At 39.5% G+C, this 27,624-nt stretch overlaps 2 protein-coding genes across 4 annotated transcripts; both read right to left on the reverse strand.

The window, feature by feature from the left end:
• Nucleotides 1–2,705: 2,705 nt before the first annotated feature.
• Nucleotides 2,706–10,298, reverse strand: wee1 (WEE1 G2 checkpoint kinase). The gene is made up of 10 exons (XM_034685952.1): nt 9,359–10,298; nt 7,093–7,304; nt 6,698–6,764; nt 6,097–6,269; nt 5,626–5,894; nt 5,451–5,540; nt 5,272–5,357; nt 5,009–5,179; nt 4,340–4,485; nt 2,706–3,804 (listed from the first exon to the last, which is right to left on the reverse strand). Exons 1-10 carry the CDS (start codon nt 9,848–9,850, stop codon nt 3,648–3,650), a joined length of 1,863 nt encoding a protein of 620 aa, XP_034541843.1. The 5' UTR covers nt 9,851–10,298; the 3' UTR covers nt 2,706–3,647.
• A 1,958-nt stretch (nt 10,299–12,256) lies between these two features.
• Nucleotides 12,257–25,519, reverse strand: znf143b (zinc finger protein 143b). Of its 3 annotated transcripts, none has more exons than XM_034685976.1 (15): nt 25,253–25,519; nt 20,579–20,691; nt 20,215–20,442; nt 20,018–20,098; nt 19,728–19,924; nt 18,592–18,660; nt 18,393–18,509; nt 18,185–18,260; nt 17,687–17,812; nt 16,798–16,977; nt 16,433–16,660; nt 15,157–15,308; nt 14,895–15,047; nt 14,671–14,799; nt 12,257–12,631 (listed from the first exon to the last, which is right to left on the reverse strand). In XM_034685976.1, exons 2-15 carry the CDS (start codon nt 20,682–20,684, stop codon nt 12,548–12,550), a joined length of 1,926 nt encoding a protein of 641 aa, XP_034541867.1. In that variant the 5' UTR covers nt 20,685–20,691; nt 25,253–25,519; the 3' UTR covers nt 12,257–12,547. The 3 variants fall into 3 exon arrangements, with proteins under 3 accessions (XP_034541867.1, XP_034541866.1, XP_034541868.1); XM_034685975.1 differs by having other exon boundaries at nt 20,579–20,694; nt 25,253–25,511; XM_034685977.1 differs by having other exon boundaries at nt 20,254–20,442; nt 20,579–20,694; nt 25,253–25,503.
• Nucleotides 25,520–27,624: the final 2,105 nt, after the last annotated feature.

Consider the following 27,624-nt stretch of genomic DNA (forward strand, 5'->3'; position numbering starts at 1 on the left):
TTACATTAAAATTTTAATTTAAAGTGGGTTAAAATAATATAAGATAGGAAGGCAGTGGCAAATAAAAAAGTCTTAGTCTTTGATTTAAAAGAGGTGAGGGTTGGAGCAGACCTGCAGCTTTCAGGGAGTGTGTTCCAGATATGTGGTGCATAATGACTAAACGCTGCTTCACCATGTTTCCTTCTGACTCTAGGGACTGAAAGCAGACCAGTACCTGATGACCTCAGAGGTCGAGGTGGTTCATAAAGTAGTAGCAGATCAGCTATGTATTTTGGGCCTAAACCATTCAGTGCTTTATAAACCATCAGCAGGATTTTAAAGTCTATTCTCTGACAGACAGGAAGCCAGTGTAGAGATCTAAGAACTGGAGTGATGTGGATGTGGATATAAAGAAGATCAATGTTAACAATTCAGGCAAGTGATGTTCTGTTTTCTTGTAAAGAAATACAAAATTAGTAGATAAGTGAATGAACAAATTAATTAAACTATAATAATGAATAACAATAAGAATTTGAAAACAGATAAATAGAGAAGAGAGAAAAAATTATAGTGAAAATACAATACAATATTGTGTTAATATTCAAAAAAGAAATATGTACGAAAGGTAAAAATAATAATATGTTTGTTCTTTTTCAAACTGATAAATATTCCACAGATTCTCAGTAGGGGTTCAGGTCAGATGAGTTGGCTGATCAAGCACAGTAATATCACAGTCAGCAGTCCTTTAGGTTGTAGTTTTGGCGCTGTGGGCAGGTGCTACGTCCTGCTGGAAGAAGAAATCAGCATCTGACAGCAGGTGACACACTCCGAGACGGAGCTAAGACGTGCCACAGCGATCCCTGTATCACAGCTATATCTGATTTGGGATTTCAAAATAAATGTATATGCTAAATTGACAGTGTTTTTTATTTTGAATTGGCAGGCTGTGATTGGCAGGAACACATTTTGAGGTGTTCTCCCATCAGTCGAATCAAAATATTTTATCGGAGACAAGATTGCTATAATGTCAAATATATATTGATTCCCTGGCTGTTGGACATTTTCATGTTTCAGAATCTGCCATTTGTAGTTTTTTTAGTCGCTTGTAAAAATGTTCTGTCTCTTATAAAATTGTTCCTGATTTTGTACATTGGTTTTGGCCTTTTTTTTAATACAATTTAAAAATGTTTTCCAAAATGTAAATTTGTCTCCAACTTTGTTACAGTGTTTCATCCTTTGTAAATTTGCATACACTTACCAGCCACCGTAATCTACTGCCAGAGTTCATGGGGAAAAATCAATCAATCAATCAATCTTTATTTGTATAGCGCCAAATCACAACAAACGTTATCTCAAGACGCTTTTACAAACATAGGAGGTCTAGACCACTCTATGTCAAATTATGAACAGAGACCCAACTTCAAGACAGGGTAAGACTCAGTCTGACCCCACCTTAATCCATCATGAGCATTGCACATCGCAGTATTTAGCTAGTTACAGTGGTGAGGAAAAACTTCCTTTTAACAGGCAGAAACCTCAGGCAGAACCAGACTCATGTTAGACAGCCATCATGCCTCGACCGAGTTGGGTCTGGAAAGACAGATAGAGGGGAGTAAGAGAGAGAAGTGATAGTGATGAGACGAGTCGTAGAAGCTGTTGCCGCTGGAGTCCAGCACGTCCGCATCAGCTGGAGTCCAGATCGTCCACAGCAGGAGGACGTCTACGGCAGCTCAGAGGAATCTACGAGACAATGGAGCTCAGGGACTCCAGAAAGGTCTATGGTTAGTAACTTTAATGGGACAGGCAGAGTTAAAGTAAGTGATGAAGGGGTTGGGGGGGAAGAAGGTGAGCTAGGATCCCAGTGTGTCAGTGTGCCAATTCCCCTGGCAGTCTAGGCCTATAGCAGCATGACAAAAGCTGGTCCAAGCCTGATCCAGCTCTAACTATAAGCTTTATCAAAAAGGAAAGTTTTAAGTCTACTCTTAAAAGTGGAGAGGGTGTCTGCCTCCCGGACCCTGACTGGTAGATGATTCCAAAGGAGGCGACAGAGAGATCTGGAAGCTGCTTTCTGCAAAACTCAAAAGCCTTCTACATTGATTATGTTTATGTATGAAGGGGAATGGGAAGGGGGGCGGGGTTTATTTTTCTGTATTATTATGTAAGGGATAATGTGTGGTTAACAGGTAGTTATTGGAACTAGAATGAACAATGATTTTATTGATTTAAATTGATTTATGTTTACAGTTTTTAAAAATAGTCCCACTTATTCCACGTCAGTGATTGTTCCATTTTGATGGATTCTTCTCTGCGTGTTTTGGTGGATTGAACATGAAACTGTCCTCATTCAGCTCTCCTTCTTCTCTGAGCTCTGTGGTTCACACACCTATAAAAATAAACTAATGTCACAACTTTGAACCCTGCTGCTATCATCACCACCGCTCATGGTTTCAGTTTCTTTGTAGAGACCGCTAACCTAAAGTTTCTCTCACCTGCTCTACTCGATCATGTTGATGGGCAGGATCCAATATGAAAATGTCTGTAGCCTGCAGATTTAGCATGCTAACCAAAACTAAACACATTGTGTTTGGTGAAAGTTAATAACCATTGTCAAGGGGTTTTGACCAATCAGAATCAAGCATCTTACACAACCTGAAGATGAGTAAGACAGCCGGGTAATGAACACCAACGTCTGTGCATGTAAAATAAGAGTCTTCTTAAAACCAGAATATTTGGGAAGTGAGAATTTATTAAAAGAACATATTTACAAAACAACAAAGATTCATGTTAGAGGTTACAGGAACAAACAGAGGGTTTTTCTCTTAACGGTAATTGAAGATGAGTCTAATGGGAGAAACATAAAGATAAGAGGAACATGTGAGGATCCAGAGAACAGGACAGTGATTGTTCTAATGCTACAGGCAGGGTTGGCCGCACCGATCAACAGGGGGGGTTCAAACACTAAGGATCCAAACAAACAGGACTGATCATGGATTAGCAGATTCACTGGATGATTCTCTAGGAACGGCATGATCCAGCTTCTATTCTACCCGGAAGTAAAACGTGTACATGAGCGGACTCCTGCTACGTGAAAATAAGAGCCAATGACCTCAAGAACGATCCAACCTGAAACTGGCCAAACCCTGATACACACAAAAACATCAATAGCAGCAGTTTTTTTTTCTCTTCCGGCAAAATCCAACGCGTTGCCTCCAAAGTGCTCCTTTACAAACAGAACCCTCAGTCAGTTCTCAGACCCTCCGGTACCCAGCGTCAGGCGTTTGACAGGCAGTAAGGTGCGGCGAGTACATTCACACTGAAGGAGAGAGCTTCACTGCAGCTTCTGATCGTTGTCGAGGGAAGTGCAAGGACAGAGACGGAGGCGGAGCCCGGCGTCTGTTCAAACTGAAGGAATGACCGAGTGTAGGAAAGGTACGGTAGCTACCTTTAAAGGGAATGTTTTTAAGTTCATCTGAAAAAGTCTGGGAGTCTTGGTGGGTTGATTTCCAGTAAGGTAACAGTCTACACAGCTTTGACTGGGCTCAGGAGCCCAACACCTCGACTGACAGGCGTCTGTCTCCCCGCCAACAACGACGACAAGACAGACCGGTTCTGTTCTGAACAGGTTTCATTTTAAAGGTCCGTGAGCCTTCCTGTTTGGGGTCAAAGTCTCAGTAGATGGTGAGGCTGACCGATCGGTTCATCTTCTTCCCGATGAGTCTGGAGTTTCTGGGGTTGGACTGGAGCGTGGAGCGGGTCAGGATTCGGTCGGTGGATAGAACCTTCTCCTCGGCTGCTGCTCGGGCCTGCTGGGCCTTCTTCAGCTCTCTGAGGAGGACACAGGGAGAGAGGTGAGCGTTAATGACACCAGGAGAGAACGAGATACACAACTGAATGAAGACTGAATGATTTGAATCACAGGAGATTTAAACTAAATATTCTGACATTTAAGATGAAGCATTTAATGCTTGGATCTGCAAATTACTTAGTTACCCTTTCAGTGCAAGAAAATTGTGAGTAAAAATGTCCAAAATAGTTAACCATTTAAATATTTATTGCCTGAGCAGACGTTAAAAAGCAAGAAAATTCAGGTAATCTTTAAAATACGACAAAAAAGCAAAGAAACTGTTGATTATTTCTCTTTTTTATGAATCTTAGAGGGTGTAAAACATCAGAAAAAGCCTAAAATTTATGAAAAACTAACTTTAAGACACTTTAAAGTGACTTATTTTAGCTCTAAAATATCAACCAAGTAACACAAAGTAATGACTATTTCAGACTGTGACAATCAAACTATTTACTTTATCATTTTATTGATCAAGACTCATCCAAAAACTCAAAAATCTGCGGTATGTGGTCTTACTTCTGCAGCAGTGCGTTCTTGAACTTCTCTGCGTTGAGCTCGACTCGGAGCTGGTCTGCGCTCATCCTGGCGGCCGTTAGGAGAACCGGGTGTTTGATGAGGTCGGAGGTCGAGGGTCGTCTGCTGGGATCAGGGTGGATCATCAGCTAGAAGACAAAAGGAAAACATCAAACGTCAAGTCATCAAACAGTGGATGGAATTACTGGTTTAATCAGATTAATGCTTGGATGAGGAACTTTTGATTGTTGATTTGTCTCCTGGTTTCTATTATTTGGTCAACAACATGTCATAAAAGTAAGAGAGAAAGGTAAATCAGTGTTTCCACAAGACCAGGATTCCTTTTAATTTTGTCCTCAGAACAGAAATATTCACATTTTAGGAGATTAGATCAGATCAGTATCACCAGTTTCCTCTTAAAATGTGTCCTTATGATTCCTAATTGTGTTAAAAGTTATGATTTAAAAAAGGAGACAAAATCGTTTAATATTTCCAGAAGTAAATGCTACATAAATATTTGAAGAGCAGGATTTATACACCAGAGATTAACAGGAAAAAAAATCAAATGATTCAAATTAACTTTAAATATAATCCTGAACTCAACAGGAAACATAGAAACCCTCCAGTCCTCTCCTCCTCCATCACACACACAGACATCACGTCGACTCTTACCTTGAGGAGACTCAGGAAGTCCTGTGAGAGCACTTGAGGGATGGCGGGGAGTCTGCCCTGTCGGATCTCGTGCCATTTGTCTCCGTTGGTGGGAAGAGGCTCCGCCCCCGAGGCGCTCACGACCGTCAGAGCCAGAGCGAAGATGTCTGCCTTCCTCAGGTTACTGTAATCCTGCAGAGATCAGACACAGAGGGAGGATTATTATAAGTTCTGTATGTGACATTCGGCTAATGGAGATGAAGTTTGAAAGGACGACTACGAACCTCTTGTAAGACTTCGTTGGCGAGGAATCTGCTGTCTCCCTCCTCCACCTGAGGGTTGTTGACTCGAGTCACGTGACCGAGATCACCTGGAGAGGAAGAGGTAAGAGGAGAGGTTAAAGATATGAAGGTAAACATTTTAATGAAAGGAAAAAACAAGCAGAGCGGTGAAGGCTGCTCACCTATTTTATAGATAACACTGGTGGTCAGAGCTTCATCGTCGTCACACTCGTCACAGCTTGGTACCGTCTTCCTTGAGATAAATATGTTGCCTGAGAAAGAAGAAGAAACAGTCAGGCTCTTGCTCCGAAGAAGAAAAAGTATCACAACGATGGTTTCACAGCAGCGTGTACTCACTAGGTTTGATGTCCATGTGCACCAGAGAGGTGGAGTGGATGTATTTGAGTCCCCGTGTGACCTGCAGCAGCAGATCCTTCAGCTCCAGCTCCGTCAGGTAGCTGAGCCGCCTGTAGTTCTCCGTGATGACGTCCGAGAGCGTGCCGCCGTTGCAGTACTCGTTCTGGATGAGCATGTGGTCGTCCTCGGCCCAGGCGGAGTAATAGCGCACCACGTGGGGATGCTGGCCCAGCACGGCGTGGGCGTACACCTCCCGCAGGGCGTTCTGTCTGCAGAGGAAGAGGAGGAGGAGGGTTTTAATTAAAGACAGACGTGGAGGAAGTTTTAATGAAGGAGGGGAATGCTACTCGGGTCTCTGCTGTAAATATATTTAGATGCTTCTTTGTGCACGTACGCAAAAGGAGGAGTTTCAAGACGGATCATTTCAAAGCTCAAACAGAATTTGTTTTGTCTTCTAAAAACGGCACTTACTCGTCTACGGATCCCGCCAGAGGTTTCTTCGATCTCTTGATGGCGTAGATACAGCCGTCGAGTCTCTTCACACACTTGAACACGGCGCCGAACTCGCCGCAGCCGATCTTCTCCAGCTCGAGGAACTCGGAGGCGTACCGGGACATCATGTTGCTCTCCATCATGGTGATTCTCTGAAATGAAGAAGAGGAGGAAGTTTATTAAAACATGCACATAGTCTAAAACAAGCTGATTTTACAGAAGCATTAAAATGGGGTGTGCTAATTTATTAAACGGATCATATTTGAGTTTCTGGAGAGTTCAAACACAAAAAGCTGAGGGGGAAAGAGTTGTTTCTTTTCAATGTGTTGCACAATTTAAAGAGGAAACAACTTAATCTAGCAGTATGCAAACATTTAGATTAAAAATATCTTAAGTTTCAATCAGGGTTGGTCAAATAAGACGTTTTAGGATGTTCCTTTGAGCCCTGATTATTCTCAGACATTTTAAAGGCTGCCTGATAAATCAACAAACCTCAGAAAAGCACAGATAACTTATAAAAATGAGGAGAATCAAGCTGTTCATTATTTAATAAAAGAACTTCACGTGAACACTTTATTACCTTGGACGGCGGCAGCACTTCTTCCTCTCCCTCTCCGTCACTCGCCTCCATGTCTTCACCGCAGGAGCTGAAACATCAGAGACAATAGATGTGCTGTTAGCATTCTGTCCAGTAGGGGGCAGCACCGAGGGCTTCACAAGCACATGGCAGAGTTTAACCAGTAACCATGAGGTCCTGGTCCCCGGCCAAACCCTCCTGTTCCTCGTCAACGGCTGCAACGTATCGGGTTGTTTTAACAATGGCTTTGATGTGTGTTAAGACAGAACTCTGCGACCTGTGAGGAACCGGTTTGCAGGTCTGAGGGGGGTTTTAAGTATAAATGTGTACATGCAGGTCTTTCTTTCTCTGGGGGTAAAACATGCTTCTGAAATTGTGAGAACATCTGGTCAACATACTCGTTCCAGTGCGCCCTCTTCCTGTTGTTCCTCTGCTGTGTGGCGGACTGTATGAGGAGGGAGTCGGGGGTGAAGGGGTTAAAGTTGACTAGAGGGGTCTGCTGTCTCCTGCTGCTGTCTGTGATTGACTTTCCAGCGGGCTCCACATTCTTGAACAAGGCGACTCTTCTGGAGGATCCCGGACCGGAGCCTCTCGCTCTGGACAACAAGCTCTGAAAAGGAAAAAGAGAGGTTTAATGACTTGTTGAGTTTTAAAAAAGAAAGGAGGGGAAAGGTGGATAAAAGAGAAACCAGGTTCAAAATAAACAAAACAAGCATATGATCTGAAAAAGAGGGCGGTGGCTGAAAATTTAAACTTTAAAAGTGATTCAGAGACATGCCCAGACATTCAACTCCCAGAGGATGAATCATCTGGCAGGACCTCCACTACAGTGAGAGCGTTATGTAACAGTACAGTTGTGCCGTAAGTGGGTCACCGGGCTTAACTGACGCAGCACAAGTTTTCCCTTGAATTCAAAATTTGACCTGGTTTACTTATGTAAGTCTGGAGTCATTTAAACCAGGAGGAGTCTTTGTGTCGGGAGAACAAACTGAACGAGGAGCTTTACAGACTTTTAAAAAATGACGCACGAGGGTGTTTCTGCATTATGGAAAGGACGCAGAGTTCTTTAACTGTGTGTACGATCGTGAATACACAACATTCAAGAGTTTGAATTGAAGAGTTTGAACAACAAGTACGACTTATTGACTGATTTGAGGCTTTTTCTGCCTGTTCTTTGACATTTAAAGAGTTGGAGTTTCCTTCTGCTAAAGTTTAATCCAAATTTAGAGACAAAAATCAGTGAAATTGGTATGGTGTGTTGCTTTTCCTGCAATTTCTCCTTCGTCTTAAACCTCAGATCCACAGTTTTTGGGGTACAAAGATCTCCTGAAACTGTAAGGATGTTCCTTCTCTGAAAATGTTTGTTGGTGTTTCTGCAAAATCACTCAAGCTGAACACTTAGGTTTTAGTTTATGTGCCTTTTTCTGAGACTTAACCTGAAATTAGTATGTTTAAGCATTGACATTTAAGAGATCTCAACACCTTAAACACCTAGTTGACCTAGTTTATTGCTAGTTTTGTGCAGATTGTCTTACCAGTGTAACACCTTACATCCAAAAACTTTAAAATGTGTGTATCAGAGGTGTTAAAAGAAGTGTTTTCACCTTTAAATATAAAGTTGAGGTGTTTAATTCTGCAGCTGGACACAAATGCATGACTTAAGGGGTACTTATCACCAACGTTTCAAGAGACCTGACCTGTTTCTGTCCTGACACAAGATCAAGGGTGTTAAGAGTTCAAATAATCAAAGAAACCTGAAGATAACTTGCAGTTTTTGTCTCATTTGTGAGAGTTTCTGCAGAAAAAGTAGTCTCAATTTGTTCTGAGAAGGATCAGAAATTAAGTTGAAAAAAGTATGTCCAAAAGTTGACATTAAAGAGATCTCAGCACCTTAAACACCTAGTTGACCTAGTTTTGGGCAGGTTTTCTTACAAGTGTTGCACATTACATCCAAAAACAGTCAAATGTGTGTATCAGAGGTGTTAAAGAAGTGGTTTTCACCATCACATATAGAGGTGTTTAATTCTGCAGTTGGTCACAAATGCCTGACAGAAACTTTTCCAGAGATATGACTTGTTTTTGTGCTTTTTATTGCACATTGGTGTCTAGTTTCTGTCCTGACACGAGATCCAGTGTGTTGAGAGTGCAAACAGCCAAAGAAACTTGAAGATATATTGCAGTTTTTGTCTTATGTTTGGGAGTTTCTGCAGAAAAGGAGTCTAAAGCACCTTAACCACCTAGTTGACCTAGTTTCGTGCAGGTTGTCTTACCAGTGTTGTCCCTTGCATCCAAAAACTTTACATTGTATGTATCAGAAGTGCAAAAAGATTTTTTTTCACCCACATTTCCCCTTCAAATATGATGTTAATGTGTTTAATTCTGCAGCTGGTCTCGAATGCATGACATTTAGGGGTACTTATCAGAAACTTTTCCAGAGATCTGACTTGATTTTTGTGCTTTTTATGGCAGATTGGTGTCTAGTTTCTGTCCTTACACGAGATCCAGTGTGTGGGAGTGCAAGCAACCAAAGAAACTTGAAGATATCTTGCAGTTTTTACCTCGTTTGTGGGAGTTTCTGCAGAAAAAGTAGTCTTAATTTGATCTGAGAATGATCACATGCTAACTTTAATGTAGAGCTGGTGTTAAAGTGTGCAAAAGACCAACCTTTGGTGTGTGTGGTGTATCAAACAGCCGCAGGTTCCTGAAGGTTTTGTGCGGAGGTGTGTCGGGACAGTCTGGGATCGGGGAGCTGGATCCTTCTCCGTCGTCCTGCACATAGGACCTCTCAGGTGACCCTCCATACAGCCGGGACATCTTCCTCGGAGACGGCGAGCAGTTTGCAAAGATAACACTGCTCGGTGACCGCAGATGAGACGGGGAACCTAAACTCTCCTCGTCCCACAGCTCCACGTCGTCGTCCCCGCTGGTCTGGTTCAGGGGGCTGCTGCTGCTCTCCTCCAGGCGCTTGTCCACGGTGTCCCTGCGAACTGGCATAGGGGAGTCCATCTCTGTGAAGCCAGATTCTCCTCCTGTGCTGTTATTAACGTCCTCAATCAGATCGTCCTCTCCATCGCTGGATGTGAACTGCAGTTTCTGCCGGATTGGGTGGATCTTCGGGGAGGGGGATCCGTGTCTGTGGCGGCGGTAGTCCGACATTTTCAGGGTTTAAACCCCAGCTTCGTCGACGGGAAAAGCACGCGGTTGAGTCCCTTAACTATTCTGAAAGTGTGGTATTGGAGATTAAACCACTTAAAAACAACTGTAAGTACCTTAAAGTGAAGGTAAAGTTGTAAAAAAAAAGTCAAAAAACGTGCGTGGAAGTGTTAAAGCTAGCTTGTTTGCTAACTGCTACACGCCCATCCACGCAGCGTCGTCCAAAGTTGCTCGTTAGCTCACAAACTAACCTCAAAGTACCGTATCCGTCGAGTTCCAGAACCCTTCACCTTCTTTAAATTGTTCCCCGAGTCAGATAACCACGTCTTTCCACGAGAATACCTCACCAATGTTTACAAAAAACACTTTGAATGAGTCAAGAACTGAAAAAACCTCTTCCTATCACGCGCGTGGCAAAGGACTTCCCGCGACCGTTGGTCACATGTCCCCGAGTAGCCAATCAGAGCCCGTCCTCGATTTTTGAAAGATGGGCGGGGCCAGAGGGGGTTTCAGGTTTCAAGCTGGTTTCAAGGCGGCCTGACGTCATCCGTGGCAAAGCAACAAACTGGCGCGAACGCGTGCCTTTCATGTGGCCGCCGCAGTCACACAATTACATTAACTTCAAGACAATGAGTCCATTATTCAAAGGGCACGATCAAAAGAGGCGGCCATACATTATAAAGATCACTATCAAAACTTAAAACGAAACACGATCTGTGAAGTTTTGACAAGATAGATTATCTATAAGCCAATTATGTTGTCATAAAAACTTTCATACTTGTTAAATACTCAAACTAATCACCTCAAAATCCCATTATAACAGCAATATCTGCAATTTCTTATCTGCAGTCTCCACAAAATGCATGGTTTCAATGAAATAAACCATTTTACTTGGTGTAATTTGATTATTTTTGGTTAAAGTAATTCATTTTCTGGTATTATTGGCATGTAAACACAATCAAATTTAAGTAATATCAACATACATAGCATGATATTACCTGTTAAATCAACCAATTTCTTATCTGCAGTCTCCACAAAATGCATGTTTTCAATTAAATAAACCAATTTTACATGATGTTATTTGATTATTTTTGGTTGCAGGATGTCGTTTTTAGTAATATTGGCATGTAAACATACTCAAATATGAGCAACATCAACATATAGGGCTACAAATTAAACAATATATTGCCTTCTCATTGAAGAGTTATTAGGAAAATATAGTAAAATGGACTTAAGGTCCTCTTAAGCTGTTGAATTCAAATTCTAACACATTAGAAGGTATCTTTTGCTCACACAATAACATTAACTTTGAGACAATGTGTCCATTATTCAGAGGGCACGATCAAAAGAGGCGGCCATACATTATGAAGATCACTATCTAAACTTAAAACAAAACACTTTCTGTGTAGTTTTGACAAGATAGATTATGTATAAGCCAATTATGTTGTCATAAAAATTTACATACTCAAATTAACCACCTTAAAATCCCATTATAACCGCAATATCTGCAATTTCTTATCTGCAGTCTCCACAAAATGCATGGTTTCAATTAAATAAACCAATTTTCATGATATAATTTGATTATTTTTGGTTGCAGGATGTCGTTTTTAGTAATATCGGCATGTAAACACACTCAAATTTAAGCAAAATCAACATATAGGGCTATAAATTAAACAATATATTGCATTCTCATTGAAGAATTATCAGGAAAATTTAGTACAATAGACTTAAGGTCCTCTCAGGCTGTTGAATTCAAATTCTAACAGACTAGAAGGTATCTCTTGCTCACACAATTACATTGACTTTGAGACAATGCGTCCATTATTCAGGGGTCATGATCAAAAGAAGCGGCCATACATTAACTTATTTTAATTATATATTTTATTGTTGTGGGTGTGCATTAGTCTCTCTTTTAAAATCCTTTTTTGTTTTTTAATATGTCTTGCCATTATTTTATATCTGCTTCTTTCTTGTTTTCAATCGCTGTAAAGCACTTTGGGTTGCATTTGATTTGTAAGAAAGGTGCTATATAATTAAATCTTGATTGATTGATTTCATTTCCATTGAAGAATAACACCAAGGACACCAAACTCTAAGTTCAGTAAAGTAGATTAGTCACAAACACTGGATTAAATCTGCAGAGTAATAAGAAATGTAGTTGAGTACTGCATGTAGTTTCTATCACTTCTATAGTGTGAGGAGGGCTTTAAATACTTCAACACAGTCAACAGTGTGCAATAAGCCCTTTACATTTCTTATCAGCTGTTTCTGATAAGGCTGACAACCTGTATCCATACCTGCACGTCTACTCTCACCTTCGGACAATAAATCCATCTTTAGGTTCCTTTTAAATATGTTACAAAGTTCACCATCAACATGCACGCTCCCAAAAGTGAAACAAACATCCACTTAATCACACAATTTCTTATTTTATTAGAAATAGCATTAGCTGTACACTGCACTGTGCACTGTGCACCATAAACATTAGAAAGCATTTCCCCCCTCGTCCTTCTTTTTGGTCGAGGGATAAAATAGCATAGCAGAACTCCAGTTATCAAAATCCTATGTACACGTAAAAGCTAAGTTTTGTCTTTTGTTGGAAAAAAAAAAAAAAAACATGGAGAGGAAGACTTGTGATTTCTTTCACTGATAAAGTCCACTTGAGATGGATTTGATCCATTATAGTCCATAATGAGTCCATCAATCATCCAGACCTGGTGACTCTCCTTGTTGTATTCTTGATGCTATTCTGATAGCTTCCTCCAACGATGGCTGATCACTGAGCTGCAGATACAAAGACAAACGACATGGATGATTCAAACACTGATTGACAAACTGATAACCTCTGTTAATCTACAGCTACCACCGCTGATCTAATCTATTTACTTTTCCACCTCTTTAAAAGACAATACCACCTCTGACCGTGACTGAGCGCGTTACAGGCTGCAGGATTTCATTGCGTCCGTCACATGATGGGAAACAGCGGAAACACTGTTTTAGCAGAGCAATTAACATGACAGAAAGAGCAGGAGGGGGTGAATGGAGGCTGTTCTTCAGGATAAATTACTGTTGGTCATGAGATCTGGGAGCACCTCAGGGGTCTAAGTCTTTAGAGTTAACAGTATTTGAATAAACTATCAAAGTAAAGATGTAGCTGAAACATGTTCTAGTCACGGAAAGACACGTGTTTATAAATATTCTATAATTTCCTCGGCTCGGTCAACACATGTTTTGCACTGCTGTCGAAACTAAGCTAAATAAAACCACATTTTTTTAGATATAATTAAAACATTTGCAACATTTTCTCTTCTGAAGAACAAACCAAAGACTGTAACTCATAGACACCCCTCTAATTACTCCTCTCTTCTCTCAAGTTGCACGAGTGTCACAGCAAAATAAATAGAATCAGCTTCAAACTTTGACCTCTAGCCACACTCCCGCACTTCGACCTCAATTTAATCCTTTTAAAGCTTTTAACCTTCAATGTCTCCTCAATACACCGACCAAGTTTGGAGTGGATTGCAGGAAACCGTAAGGAGGAATTAAAGTATGAACCCGTAAATCCCTCTATCCCTCTCTCCAACCCCAACTCAGTCTCAGCAGATGTGTGTCTAACATGAGTCTGGTCCTGCTGGAGGTTTCTGCCTGTTAAAGGAAGTTTGTCCTTGCCACTGTAACTTACTAAATTAGTTTTAAAACAAGGTCCAGGATTAAATAGAAAAGCTAAATTAAACAATAAAGCCAGGTTGATGTGAAAAATATGAAGAAAACAAACAAAGTATTCGGTCCTGCTGGAGGTTTCTGCCTGTTAAAGGAAGTTTGTCCTTGCCACTGTAACTTGCTAAATGCTGCAAAGTGCTCTGCTCATGGTGGATTAAGATGAGATCAGACTGAGTCCTGTCTGTAAGATGGGACTGGATCTGATCCGGTCTTGATGTTGGGTCTTTGTTCTTAATAGAACATAGAGTACAGTCTAGACCTGCTCTGTTTGGAAAGAGTCTGAGGATAACGTTTGTTGTGATTTGGGGCTATATAAATAAAGATTGATTGATTTCCAAAATCAAGTTACAGAAGCTGACTTCCTGTTGTGTTTTGAGTAGGGGTGCAAGAGTCTTTTATGCTAGTCTTAACATGCTCAATATGCGCCCAAAATGAAAAAAGTAGGACTCATTTTTTAACATTTCAAGAGAGCACTAAGAAGCTGTTTTGACATCCTAATTTTGAGGACCCTTCAAATATCACATTTCTGGTTTGTTGAGGTGGGAGAGCAAAGTTTCTGGAGATTTGGCGCTGTGAAAATGTGTGATTCATTCTGGATTAAAAAGACAAAAGGAATATTCTTGTAACATTTGCTTCCTTCTTCTGTAAAAAACAATCTGGATTACATGCAAACTAACACATCCTGTAGCAGTCCCCTTTTTGTTACCTTTGATTGATTGCTTAACAAATGCACCAGCAGGAGAGCAGCAACACACCTACCCCCCCTGAGCTGAGCCCCACCCACCCGTGATTCTAAGGTGGGCCTTTAAGCTAACAGCTCAACAGGGTGGGATCTGGGGAGGGATTACCTGGCAGGGGACTAACTTAAAAGCCCCCCGAGACTGAAACTCCTGTCAGTATCATCCAAACAACAGAGGACTGAGAGATACTTTCAGCAAGAACTCAGCAGTATCAATACAGGAAAACCACCAGACAGTACCGCAATACCACAATACTTCCTGTTTTAACACCATGAAGGTGAAAATTTCCCTTTCACTCATCAGTAAGACGTATTAAATGAAGCTCCAACGGTCTTTTGACTCATGTGTTGTTTGTGTACAAACCTGCACAGCGATGTGAGTGCCGTTGGAGGTTGCCAGTAACGTGACAGGATGAATCTCATCCTGCTCTTGGCTGTAAGCCGCCTCCTCCACCGTGTGGAAGGCCGCCATGTCAGGAGTCATGATGGCCACCTGAGGGAGACAGAGGCAAGAATCAAACATCTGTGGAGATCTAAAACAGACCTACGTCACATTAATCTCTGCAGGTTACTCTAAACTTTAAGTACCTGTTCCTCTGTGCCGTCCGTCGTCACCATCGTCACAGAGTGAGTACCTTGCGTGGTGAGTTCGTGCGCTGGGATGGTTATGGTCGTGCCTTCTTGGGTCACCATCGTTATTGTGCCTCCCATAGCCTGTAAGTCTGCTTCAGAGATACTGACCTGATGTGAGACACGACACAGAGAGGAGGAGAGTTGGTGTTAGTGTTATTTTTAACAGTGCCTATCTTGTAATTCGTCCATCATCAGTATGTTGCCCACACTCTGTTACCTGTTGTTGTGTTCCGTCCTCCTGTGTGACCAACGCAACGTGCTGCGGACCGACCATGTCTGTGCTGTCGATGATGGGAACCTGCTCTGAGCCCGAGTCTTCATTGTCGACCACTGCTGTCGTGTAGCTGACATTGGGGTCATCTATGGCGTCTGGAGAGAGACAGAAAGACTTCATTATTTTAAATAAACTTCCTTCACATTCACAGGGAGCTAATATGAGTATCCTAGCTTTACACATTTTTATGGCAACAGTTTTCTTCAATATAAACTTACAGTTCTGATTCATATACAGTATTCTTCAGTAATGATGATTTTTCACAATGTTTTCTACTTCTTCTACCTTTCATGTTTATTTTTATGTTTAGTTTATTTACTATTTTTTTCATTTTATTTTCTTTATCATAATTTATTTTTCTTTCTTTCTTTTCTTTATTATAGATTTATAATTTCAGTTTTCTTTCTTTCTTTTTATTTATTTTTGATTTGTAATTTCCCTTTTTCTGTCTTTCTCTCTTATTTCCTTTATTTTTTATTTACAATTTCATTTTCTTTCTCTCTTTATTTTTATTCAATTTATTTATTTATAATTTCAGTTTTCTTTCTGACTTGTATTTATTTCATTCATTTATTTTTTATTTGTAATTGTTTTTTCCTTTCTTTCTTTTATTTCCTTTATTTTTTTCTGTATTATTTATTTATAATCTCATTTTCTTTCTCTCTTTATTTTTATTGTCTTTATTTATTATCTTTAATTATTTATTTATCATTTCAGTTTTTATTCTTTTTTTATTTCATTCATTCTTTTTATTTATCTTTTATTTGTAATTTAGTTTTTTCTTTCTTGCATTTCGTTTATAATTTCATTTTTATTCATTTTTCTTTAATCTTTTTATTTGTTGTTTGATTTTCTTTGAATCATGTTGGCTGTTTTTTTAACAACATTTATACACAAATAGCAGAATTAAATTTAAATGTTGAAAATCCTAGACAACAAGAGTTAAGATAAGAAAATTCCTTGATGTTTATTGTAAGACATGAAAAAATAAAACACCATCTTTAAGAAGAAAGAACTACATTATCACAAGTCAGGTGTTCAGATTACTCACTTTGACCTTCCAGTAGCCCAAAAGTTAAATTTACATGATTAAATAAAAGAAATCTTTAAAAAAAAACGCCAACATTTTAAAAAAGTTGTTGTAGATTGATTCCATCTGTCCCCTAATCGTTGCAGCACCTGATCCAACCTCTCTCACTGCGCTGATATTCACACCGACCTGTCGGGGGTTCAAAGTAAGCCTCCTGCTCCTCCTCGATGGGCTCCGTGTCGTTGTGGGCGGTGCGTTTGTGCATGGCGAGCGTTGAGATCTGCTTGTACGTTTTGCCGCAGTGGTTGCAGTTGTAAGGTTTGCAGGGTGTGTGGACCACGTGGTGTTTGTAAAGGCTGGAGTATTCTGTGAAGCGCTTTTCACAGCCGGGCACTGTGCACACGTATGGTTTCTCCCCTGGGGACAAAAGTTTAGATATCATGAGGATTTCAGTCATTTAAATACTTGATGAACTTTGAGCTCAAGGGTTACAACATGCTACACTTGAGGCTCAACTCAAGTAAGGAGACAAACCTCATATTGACATGACTCACCTGTGTGTATCCTCATATGGTTCTTGTAGTTGGTGGCGCTGGCAAACGAGCGTCCACAGCTCGGCTCAGAGCAGTAGTACGGCCGCTCCCCGGTGTGTGTTCGGATGTGGACTTTGCGGATGTTGGATGTTGTAAATGACCTGCCGCAGCCTTCGACCGGGCATTTAAAAGGCTTCTCTCCTGCAGAAAACAAGCGTCAGAATTATCCCTGCAGGTACTAAAATTAAGTGTGTGCACTTGTATAATAATGTATGTTTAAATGGGACCTATATTTAAATGGACAAAACACATTTTTACTGTTTTGCATCTGTTGTTCTGTTATAATTTTTAAATGATGGCAAGTTTGTACAGAAATGATTTAATAGGGCGCTTTTTTTTAGCTCAGCTGTAGGAGCATTTGCCCCGTGTAAAGAGGCAACAGTCCTCACTGTAGTTGCACAGGGTTTGACCACGACCCTTGACCTCTTGCTGCATGTCATCCCCATTCCCTCCTTCCAATACTCCCTGTCCAAAATGTGCAAAAACGGCCCAAGAAAATTCTTTAAAAATTAGACTCTTAATTTAACTATGCAGCGACCTGAATATTAATCCAAGAGGACTAGACTGCAGGTGAATCTAACCATCATCACACATGCTGACGTCTCATCCATGTGTGTTAAAACTCTCACAGCACAGTGATGGCTCCGACCATGAAGAAAACAAAACCCTTCGTAAAGCTCATTCTGTGGAGAGACACCGAATAGCCATCTATTATTCCAAAAACCAGAGTTGCATGACTAAGGCCTGGTAGTTTTAACCCTACATTGTATACTACAGCTCTCTAAACCCGCCATCAGACCTCATATGAATACATATTTATGATTATTTATTTTCGCTCCTGGTTGTGTACCTGTGTGAGTCCTCGTGTGCTTCTGAAGGTCTCCAGACGTTTTGAAGGACTTGCAGCAGTTCAGCTCTTGACACCTGTATGGCTTCTCCCCCGTGTGTGTGCGTGAGTGACTCTTCAGTCCATACCCTTAAAACATGACAATCATGGACATTCAGTTAAACCTTTATGTCTGGTTACAGCAAGATTATTTCTTTAAACTTTGTGGGATTATTTATTGAATCACATCGGAGCACCTTGGGCTGATTTTGACTAATTAAATGTCTTACTTTAAAGAGGGTCAGAAGAGTATTTATAGCATTTTTTAATCAAGTTATTGAGCTATAGCAGTTTAGCTGCAAGTAAGTCAATACATGTGCTACTTGGAGGATGTTTTTCAATCTTTTTATACTTTAAATCTGACAAAAATTAAATAATACAGCATTCTCTATTGAGCAAATGGCTTGATTTGAGATGAAAGTGAATCAGAGATCTGTGAGAAAAATGAATTTCCACACTCACCTGTTGCAAACTTCCTCCCACAGCCTGGATAGTCACAGATGTAGGGTTTGTCTCCTGTGTGGGAGCGCTCGTGTACCTGCAGGACAAACAAACAAACAAACATGTAGCTAACATTAGAAGAAGAAGCTGCAGGGAAAAAATGCCATTTAACAATCCCACACAAGCAAAGCAACAGCTTTTCTCCCCCTTCTCTCTCCCACAGTCTTACCTTGAGATGGTGTGCCGTGGTGTAGAGCTTTCCGCAGCCCTCGTATTCACAGCGGAAAGACTTCTCGCCTACATTGGAGCCTCTACTTTGCCGGTTGTCCTGACCCTGTAACACAATCTGAAACAAAACAAAGCGAGTCAGACTCAGCTGTGAAACCTGAGGATGAAAACAAAGTCACATCTAAGAGAAGATCCTCTACCCGCATGTGTACGCCGTTGTCTGCTTCCACTCTGCCGAAGGGCCCGAGGGGGTTTTCTATGTTCTCCACCTGAGGAGAGATGAGGAACACTTTCTATTAAAACATGTAACAAGGAGTTTTTAAAAAGCTACACCTGCAATCAATCAATGTGATGAAAATGAACTGCAAAATGATCTAATAAGCAGTGAATCATCTGAGTTATTTTTCATGCAGAATGTCAACATTTGCTCCTTGATGCTTCTTTTATATTTTTATATTTCGTTGTTTTTAGTCTTCCAACATTATTTCATCTTAACCTTTTTTTTTATCTTCCTTTCTGTCATTTCTATTTGCTGTCACCTCCCTGCAGGTTGTTGTTGTTTTTTATTTGTTTTCATTGTCCTATTTGTGAAGCACTTAGTAACCCTGTTTTGAAAAGTGCTATATAAATAAAGATTATTATTATTATTGTTATTATTATTATTAATAAAATGTGAGGTTTTAAAAGTTTCCATTACATTTCTGAAAGTAAATGAAGAGTGTTTTGTTCTGGACTGCACATAAGAAACAATTTAAAGATATAACTTTGAGTTCTGGGAAATTATGATGAGCTTTCTTCACAATTTTTGAGGATAGATTTATCATAAATTGATCAGCAAATTCACTGAAAATTAAATGGTTTGCACACTGATGCACATTCAAGTAAGAGTTCAGATATAATAGCAGACACAGGAATCCAAATCTGTTAAAATGTCAGACAATAAAAGCACAGAAGACAAAATGTAATCTATACAACAGAAAAGGATGAGACAATATTGACATTTATCAACATTTTGCCTCACTAAAAGATAAAAACTAGAAATGCTATAGTCAAAAAACAGACTTACAGATGCAAAAAATGCAACAGAAAGCCATAAAATAGCAATTCAAGACAAAGAAAGTAAATAAATAGTTGGGAATATTGTATTAGAATAATCTGAATATCAAATACATATCAGCAAGTAAAATTTAAGACTTCAAAAGTGTATGTTTACAAATTAAAACAGCATTAAAATGGTTGTGATGTCATGTGCAGTGCAGAGCAGCATCAATAGACGAATAAAAACAGGTTCATTGTGGCATCATCACACAGGGGACAAGTGTTAAGGTATGCTCACCTTGGTGGTGTACTGTTCAAGAACACTGATGGTCTCGGGGTCGATGGCTGTGGCCTCGGCCTGCAGGTCAGCGATGGTGCCGTCTGCCTGGATGGCCAGGATGGTGTTGGACTGAGGCATGTGCACGGTGTGCTGGATGTAGGCGGTGCTGCCGTCCTCCAGCTGCACCTCCTGCAGGCCGCTCTGGTCGTAAGCGTCTGAAATGAAGAGGAGGAAGAGGATGTTCATGAGGAGACTGAGTGAGGACACGGGGCTCAGGTCCAGTTGTTTGCACATGGATGGAGGATTACCTTTGGGTGTGTGAATGTAGGCTGTCGTCCCGTCTTCAAGTTGAACTGCTTGTCCATCTTCAAGTTGTAAACTGTCTCCTCCTGCAAACACATGTATATGCAGTGCATCAGTAAAAGTGACCCTGCTCACTTTGAGATATCTTTGTGCATAATTTCAGTCGTGTAATCAGGATTATGTCACTCAGAAGTAGAAATACCTGTTAGTTGGTAGGCTACTGCAGGGAGCTGCGTCTCACCTGCTTTGGGCATCGCCACGTGCTGAACGTAGGCAGCAGAGCCGTCCTCCAGCTGGATCACCTGACCGTCCATGATCTGACCGTCTGAAAAGGCGGATTTGGAGTCATGTTGGATGTACGCCGTGGATCCATCTGCTAGAGTGACGGCCTGCAGGCTCACCGTGTCCATGGTGTCCATCTGATCCCCATCTGGGAATTCAACAAAAGATGACAGTGCTTAAACAGCCGGACTAAAGATGCACAGAACAATGCTTTCTTACATTTAAGCTGAGTCATTGTATGTGCAGTAACAATAAAGAGGACAAAGTTAAGTTGAAGAGCTCACCTTGCACAGTCACAGCCTCTGTCAGACAGAGGGTGACCGGCTGCCCGTCTGCATCATGAAACTCAGCCATTCCCTGCGAGTTCCGGTTTATCTGGGCCAAGAGCATGCTTCAGCTGCTGGAGAGACACAAGCAGGGGACGCACTTTCAGATTACAGGAAACACAGAAACACACTGAGAATCGAGACGCTCTGCAGGATGTGACAGAGAGGAAAGCACAGAGGGATGTCAATCACTCGCCAGATGATGTCGTGTAGACGTCAAAGAAGAAAAGAAACATGCAATGGTAGCCCAGGGCGGAAATCTGCTTCTTTATGACCCTGTTCCTTTGAAATATGTCAAATCATACAAAGCATGTTAATATTAAAATTAAAAACTTAATATGGGGTTTCACTAGATTTTGATTTAAAGGTTATATTCCAGAGGATGTAATCTAGCTAGTAGAGTAAAAGTAATATCAGAGGACATCTTAAACAAAGCTAAAGACGTACACTTTAAAGAAAAAGTCACATAAAGTTGATCCTTCTTTTTTGTTTTATGAGCAAGTTTGCAGACATTAACATTTAAATAAACACTGCAGAAACTCTTTTCTGTTGTTTGTAGATTCACTCTCCTAAAAGTTTGTGTTAGATCTTTAGTCAACATTTTTATTTATCAGCTCTTATAGTGCTTTTCATGTAGTTATTTGTTATAATGACCTGTTTTCACATCAAAAACCCACATGAAACATGTCTTGAACATTTCATTGCCGCCATCCATCTACAAGCATATTTATCTAATCACAAACGTTAGCTTTTCTTTCATAACTCAGATCACAACTGAAGATGTAAACACCTGAAAATATCTGAAACAGCTGGGACATAATATCCCCTTATTCTCTCTGACTGATAATGTTCATACAGATCAATGTAACACTACTACTCTGATTGTCTTATGTTTCACTAACCCAGCCTGCTCTGAAAATCATGTGCGATTGTATTACAGTATATTATATTGCTGCTTTGTTGTCCTCCTTTTAAGCATTCATCGTCTCTTAATTCTCTTTATTAAATCTGACATTTTATTATCTTATATCTTATTATCCCTCCAATGGCTTTAACCCCAATTTGATCAACATATTTTTATTGCTCTGGTCTTTTTTAATGCTTTTATGGCTGTTACATAACTTTGATGCTTTTATTCTAACCTTAATGTGGCTTTTTATTGCTTCAATTTCCTATTGCTTTAGCTTTGTGTTGCTTTGACAACTTTCCATTCCACCTCCAATTATAGCTGTTATGTTCTTTATTATAATTATTTCTGTTTCCTCTCTGTCGCGTTTTCACTTCTTTATTTTCTGTCCTCTTGGTCTGAAGTCATGTGTTAGGCTCTTGTGTTGTTTGGGTCAATTACTGTTGTGTTGTTTTGTTGTTGGTTTATTATGTTGTTTTGGGGTCTTTGACTTTGCCTGTACATCAATAATGTTAATATCATTGTTATTATTTTGTGCAGATTACTTTTTCTCTGTTCATTTTTAAACTACATGTGCAAGAATCCCAGCTCTGTCACTGCTCTTACTTTGTCTGATTATTTGTACATTGTGTGCATCATGTGATCTGTTGTTTCTTGTTTATTTGCACTTTGCAGCAGCTAAAAATGTAATTGTTGAGGGATAAAGATTCATTTAAAAATGTTTGTACTATCTCTATTTACACTACATTTGAGGAAATAAATTTTCTTAAATAAAATTAATAAATAGGACCATCATAATCGTAGTTTAAATGTGCGTATTCTCAGACAAATCCATTTCTTGAATATGATTTTTTTAGGACCCCAGGGCATTTCCAGCCATGGAACTTGAACTTTGGCTTTGTGTTGGCACCTCTGTTGTCTGACGCCTACCCTGCAGCAATACTTTCAGATATTCAAAATAGCCTCAATCCTCAATCTTTATGCTGGTTGTCTTTCTTTCTTTTTCTGGCTCTTATATTGACTTTAGCTTTAACTTCATTCTGTTTTGTAGCTAGCTTAAAACTCCTCACAGGAGCTTTAATGTAACACATGACATTACAACATTAGTTGGCTGCATTTATCACAGAAATAAATGTTACTTGCTGAATCATATTCCCATTATGAACACACATATTTAAGACGTTGTAACCTAAATATCACTCTTGAAACAGTGAGTGCTAAATGCCTGACTTTGTGTCTTTATTATGAAGTGATATCGCTGTTGCTTGGGCACTTGTTAATTCCAATTTGGGCATTCATTTTTTTCTCTTGTAGTGACATTAGCTTTAACTTCATCTTGTTTTGTAGCTAGCTTAAAACTCCTCACAGGAGCTTTAATTTGACACATGACACTACAACATTACTTTAGCTACATTTATCACAGAAATAAATTATTCCTCCTGAGGCATATTCAAATTTTGAACCCCCATATTCAAGACATTGTAAGTTAAATATGTCTATTAGATAATGAGTACTCAATGCCTGACTTTGTGTCTTTATTATGAGCTGATATCATTGCTGTTTGGGTGCTTGTTAATTTGAATTGGGGCATTGATTTTTTTCATATCATTAGTTTTTTCTCTTGTAGTGACATTAGCTTTAACTTCATCCTGTTTTGTAGCTAGCTTAAAACTCCTCAAGGAGCTTTAATGTAACACATGACATTACAACATTAGTTGGCTGCATTCATCACAGATACAAATGATACTTGCTGAGACATATTCACATTTTGAACTTCATGTATTTGAGACGTTGTAACCTAAATATGTAAATTAGATAATAAGTGCTAAATGCCTGAATTTGTATCGTTGCTGTTTGGGCGCTAGTTAGTTTGAATTTGGAGCTAGCTATAAGTAGCATTGCTACGATCAAACATATTAGTTTCCTTACACTGACACATTAATGTCACATTAACATATATAGTAACCCACCTGCAGCCTGTGTGGACAGGTAGCTCGCAGTGACAGTGTGTTAGCATGTGAAAACACCTCTCTTGTAGTGACATTAGCTTTAACTTCATTCTGTTTTGTAGCTAGCTTAAAACTCCACACAGGAGCTTTAATGTAACACATGACATTACAACATTAGTTGGCTGCATTCATCACAGATACAAATGCTGCTTGCTGAGACATATTCCCATTATGAACCCACATATTTAAGACCTTGTAACCTAAATATGTCAATTAGATAATAAGTGCTAAATGCCTGAATTTGTGTCTTAAGTATCATTGCTGTTTGGGCGCTAGTTAGTTTGAATTTGGAGCTAGCTATAAGTAGCATTGCTACGATCAAACATATTAGTTTCCTTACACTGACACATTAATGTCACATTAACATATATAGTGACCCAGCTTCAGCCTGTGTGGACAGGTGGCTCGCAGTGACAGTGTGTTAGCATGTGAAAACACCTCTCTTGTAGTGACATAAGCTTTAACTTCATCCTGTTTTGTAGCTAGCTTAAAACTCCACACAGGAGCTTTAATGTAACACATGACATTACAACATTAGTTGGCTGCATTCATCACAGATACAAATAATACTTGCTGAGACATATTCACATTTTGAACTTCATGTATTTGAGACGTTGTAACCTAAATATATCAATTAGATAATAAGTGCTAAATGCCTGAATTTGTGTCTTTAAGTATCGTTGCTGTTTGGGCGCAAGTTAGTTTGAATTTGGAGCTAGCTGTAAGTAGCATTGCTAAGACAAAACATTTTTAGTTTCCTTACATTGACACATTAATGTCACATTAACATATATAGTGACCCAGCTTCAGCCTGTGTGGACAGGTAGCTCGCAGTGACAGTGTGTTAGCATGTGAAAACACCTCTCTTGTAGTGACATAAGCTTTAACTTCATTCTGTTTTGTAGCTAGCTTAAAACTCCCCACAGGAGCTTTAATGTAACACATGACATTACAACATTAGTTGGCTGCATTCATCACAGATACAAATAATACTTGCTGAGACATATTCACATTTTGAACTTCATGTATTTGAGACGTTGTAACCTAAATATATCAATTAGATAATAAGTGCTCAATGTCTGAATTTGTGTCTTTAACTATCGTTGCTGTTTGGGCGCAAGTTAGTTTGAATTTGGAGCTAGCTATAAGTAGCATTGCTACGATCAAACATATTAGTTTCCTTACAGTGACACATTAATGTCACATTAACATAAATAGTGACCCAGCTGCAGCCTGTGTGGACAGGTAGCTCGCAGTGACAGTGTGTTAGCGTGTGAAAACACCTCCGATGTGTCAGAACGCAGCAGAGAGGTTAGCATCTAAGCTAATAGCATTGCTAACTACGCCAAAAAGCGATGTCACGACTTTTCAACTGACAGAATCAAACCGTTGGGTTTAATATTGTCATGTTTAACAGAGAACAGCTTCCTAACATGTTTAAATAATTGTAAAGTTGAGTCTGTGACAGCTAGGAGGCTAGTTAGCAACACCAAGAAGCTACTAGCCCGGTTTGTTTAAGTAGCGTCGCAGTAAGGAAACAAGAAAGAGCTAATTAATGTTAAATAAGCGTTTAGACTCGCTGGGTGTCCGTTAAGTTTAAGGTAACACTGAATATCCCATCCTTCTGTTTAATCCCCGCCGCAGCCTGTCACTCCCTCTCCCAGACATGGCTGTGGGAATAATGCATACTGGGTAAAAACCAATTTATATACTAACCTCCGAAAAATTTCCAACAATTCCTCCTGTTCGACCACCATGCACCAGTGCAGGAAACGCTGCGCCGCGTCCACACACCGGGAACATGTATGACAGCACGATCCTCCAACGGACGGTTCCGCCCATGCGCGATTCAGACCCTCTGATTGGTCCGTTAGCTCCAGTTCGAGTCTGAGTTCCTTGTTATTCATGTTCCCGGGCCCCTAGCAGACGCCATTCCGCGTCGGTTTTCGTATTGTCTCGGGCTTCTGGTTGAAGCTGCGCTGCGTGGTCGTGGAAGATAAATGTTTAAGATTTAATTTTACACAGCTGGGGTCCCACTTTGTGGATTCCGAGCCTCGCTGTGGAGCAGGGGGCTGTTAGTTTGGTTCTTCGGGGACATAAACAGTGATGTGTGGGTCGATTTTTTTGGCATCCATGTTGAAAACAAGGTCGTGTGGGAAAAAAGGGGGAAGATGGGCAATGCAGTGAAGAGAGGCTCAGAGGGAGGAAGACAGCAGACACATGACTGTACTACTGACTACAAAGAGCATCACATCTCAATAAACCAGCACAAGTTAATACAAACAGATAGATAGATAGATAGATAGATAGATAGATAGATAGATAGATAGATAGATAGATAGATGTCATAGCTTTGATATCAACAAAACAGAATACAACATGCTGTGATTACTAGACAGCTGTATAATATATTCTTATGAAGGTTTCAGGTACTTAATGGTGAAAAATACAACATTAGTGAGGGTATAAATTAATCCAGAAACAAATAAGGATAGTACATTTATGAAAACAATATTTAGAAAAGAAAAGAGGATAATATAACAAATGTCAGAAACCTCAGAGTGACCTTTGACAGCATTATACATTAATACATTTTGTGTTACCTGCAAAACTGGGAATGTAAATGTGTTGCCTTTTAAAAATTCAGCAGAAGGCCAGGTTTTAATATGCACAATTTGCATTATTTTAAAAAATTAAGACCACTCTCCAATAAGGCCTCTTTTTTAAACTAAATATAAATTAGGAATAGATTTTACAATCTCATAATCAAATTATGATCTTCAGAATCAGAATCAGAAACACTTGCAGTGATTACTAGACGGCTGTTTAATATATTCTTATGAAGGTTTCAGGTACTTAATGATGAAAAATACAACATTAGTGAGGGTTTAAATTAATCCAGAAGCAAAGTAGGATAGTACATTTATGAAAACAAGATTTAGAAAAGAAAAGAGTATAATATAACAAATGTCAACAATTCTCCAAGCAGAATTCCATATTTCTATTTATGTTATTATTTCAAGGCACTATGAGGAGTTTTTCACCAGCTGAGAAACAGACTGAAACCAACACTGATGCCTCTTTATGACCTTCAAAAGCAAACAAAACCATAAACAACAACACTGATACCTTCTCTGTTGTCATTTTTAAAGTCTTAAACCACTCAGAGGGGGGTAGGTGTCAGACCACATGATTGACATTTGGCTTGAGAAACATCCTTTTCCGTCTGTTTTCATGGCAAATAATCACATTGAATGATAAATCTGGCTGTTACTTTTGTACGTTTGCATGTACAGAACAAGAGATAAGAGGTATCACTTTGTCCAAAATGGGGCGCCAAAATTGATATAAATCAAAAGTTCCTCACAGCAGCTTTAACTACTATTTGTTTAAATGTAAAAACTACCTCTGCAACTCACCACTGCACTTTTATCATATTATTCTAGCTTGTACATATTAGTCATGCCTATTTGTTGTTCTTTTGTATTTATAGCTGATGTTATTGTTATTTTATTTTTATTTTTATTTGTATGTCTTATTCTTATGCCTTGTACGAAGAGAGCACAGTTTACCAAGTCAAATTCCTTGTGTGTTCAAGCATACCTGGCCAATAAAGCTGATTCTGATAGATAGATAGATAGATAGATAGATAGATAGATAGATAGATAGATAGATAGATAGATAGATAGATAGATAGATAGATAGATAGATGTCATAGCTTTGATACCAACAAAACAAAATACAATGAAGGTTATGAAGGATTCAGGTACTTAATGATGAAAAATACAACATTAGTGAGGGTTTAAATTAATCCAGAAGCAGGTTCAGGTCCAGGTTCAGGTTACTTTATTTGTACCCATAGGTAAACTTGTTTTGCAGCCAGTGAGATGTTAGGTCAATACAAAATGACAAGATAGATGTCAGACAGAACAAAATACTTAATGTGCAAAACATACAAAACATACCAATCTAACACTAAAAATGGTAAAATGAATAGACATGATAAAATGATAAAAGTGCTTAAGGTTCCATTTTAAACGCACATCAGAGAACATCCATCCATCCATCCATTATCTTGACCGCTTATC

The sequence above is a fragment of the Notolabrus celidotus genome, chromosome 6, assembly GCF_009762535.1.
Source record: "Notolabrus celidotus isolate fNotCel1 chromosome 6, fNotCel1.pri, whole genome shotgun sequence".
Taxonomy (NCBI): domain Eukaryota; kingdom Metazoa; phylum Chordata; class Actinopteri; order Labriformes; family Labridae; genus Notolabrus; species Notolabrus celidotus.

Excerpts from the sequence above, each read along its gene's own strand:
- znf143b (XM_034685976.1), bottom strand. The coding sequence starts at position 20,684 with ATGCTCTTGGCCCAGATAAACCGGAACTCGCAGGGAATGGCTGAGTTT. Across the intron at positions 18,661-19,727 it reads TTGAACAGTACACCACCAAG|GTGGAGAACATAGAAAACCC; the intron begins GTGAGCATACCT and ends ATCTCTCCTCAG. Across the intron at positions 16,978-17,686 it reads GCACACGAGGACTCACACAG|GAGAGAAGCCTTTTAAATGC; the intron begins GTACACAACCAG and ends TGTTTTCTGCAG.
- wee1 (XM_034685952.1), bottom strand. The coding sequence starts at position 9,850 with ATGTCGGACTACCGCCGCCACAGACACGGATCCCCCTCCCCGAAGATC. Across the intron at positions 5,180-5,271 it reads CCAACGAAGTCTTACAAGAG|GATTACAGTAACCTGAGGAA; the intron begins GTTCGTAGTCGT and ends TGATCTCTGCAG. Across the intron at positions 3,805-4,339 it reads AAGAACGCACTGCTGCAGAA|AGAGCTGAAGAAGGCCCAGC; the intron begins GTAAGACCACAT and ends TGTCCTCCTCAG.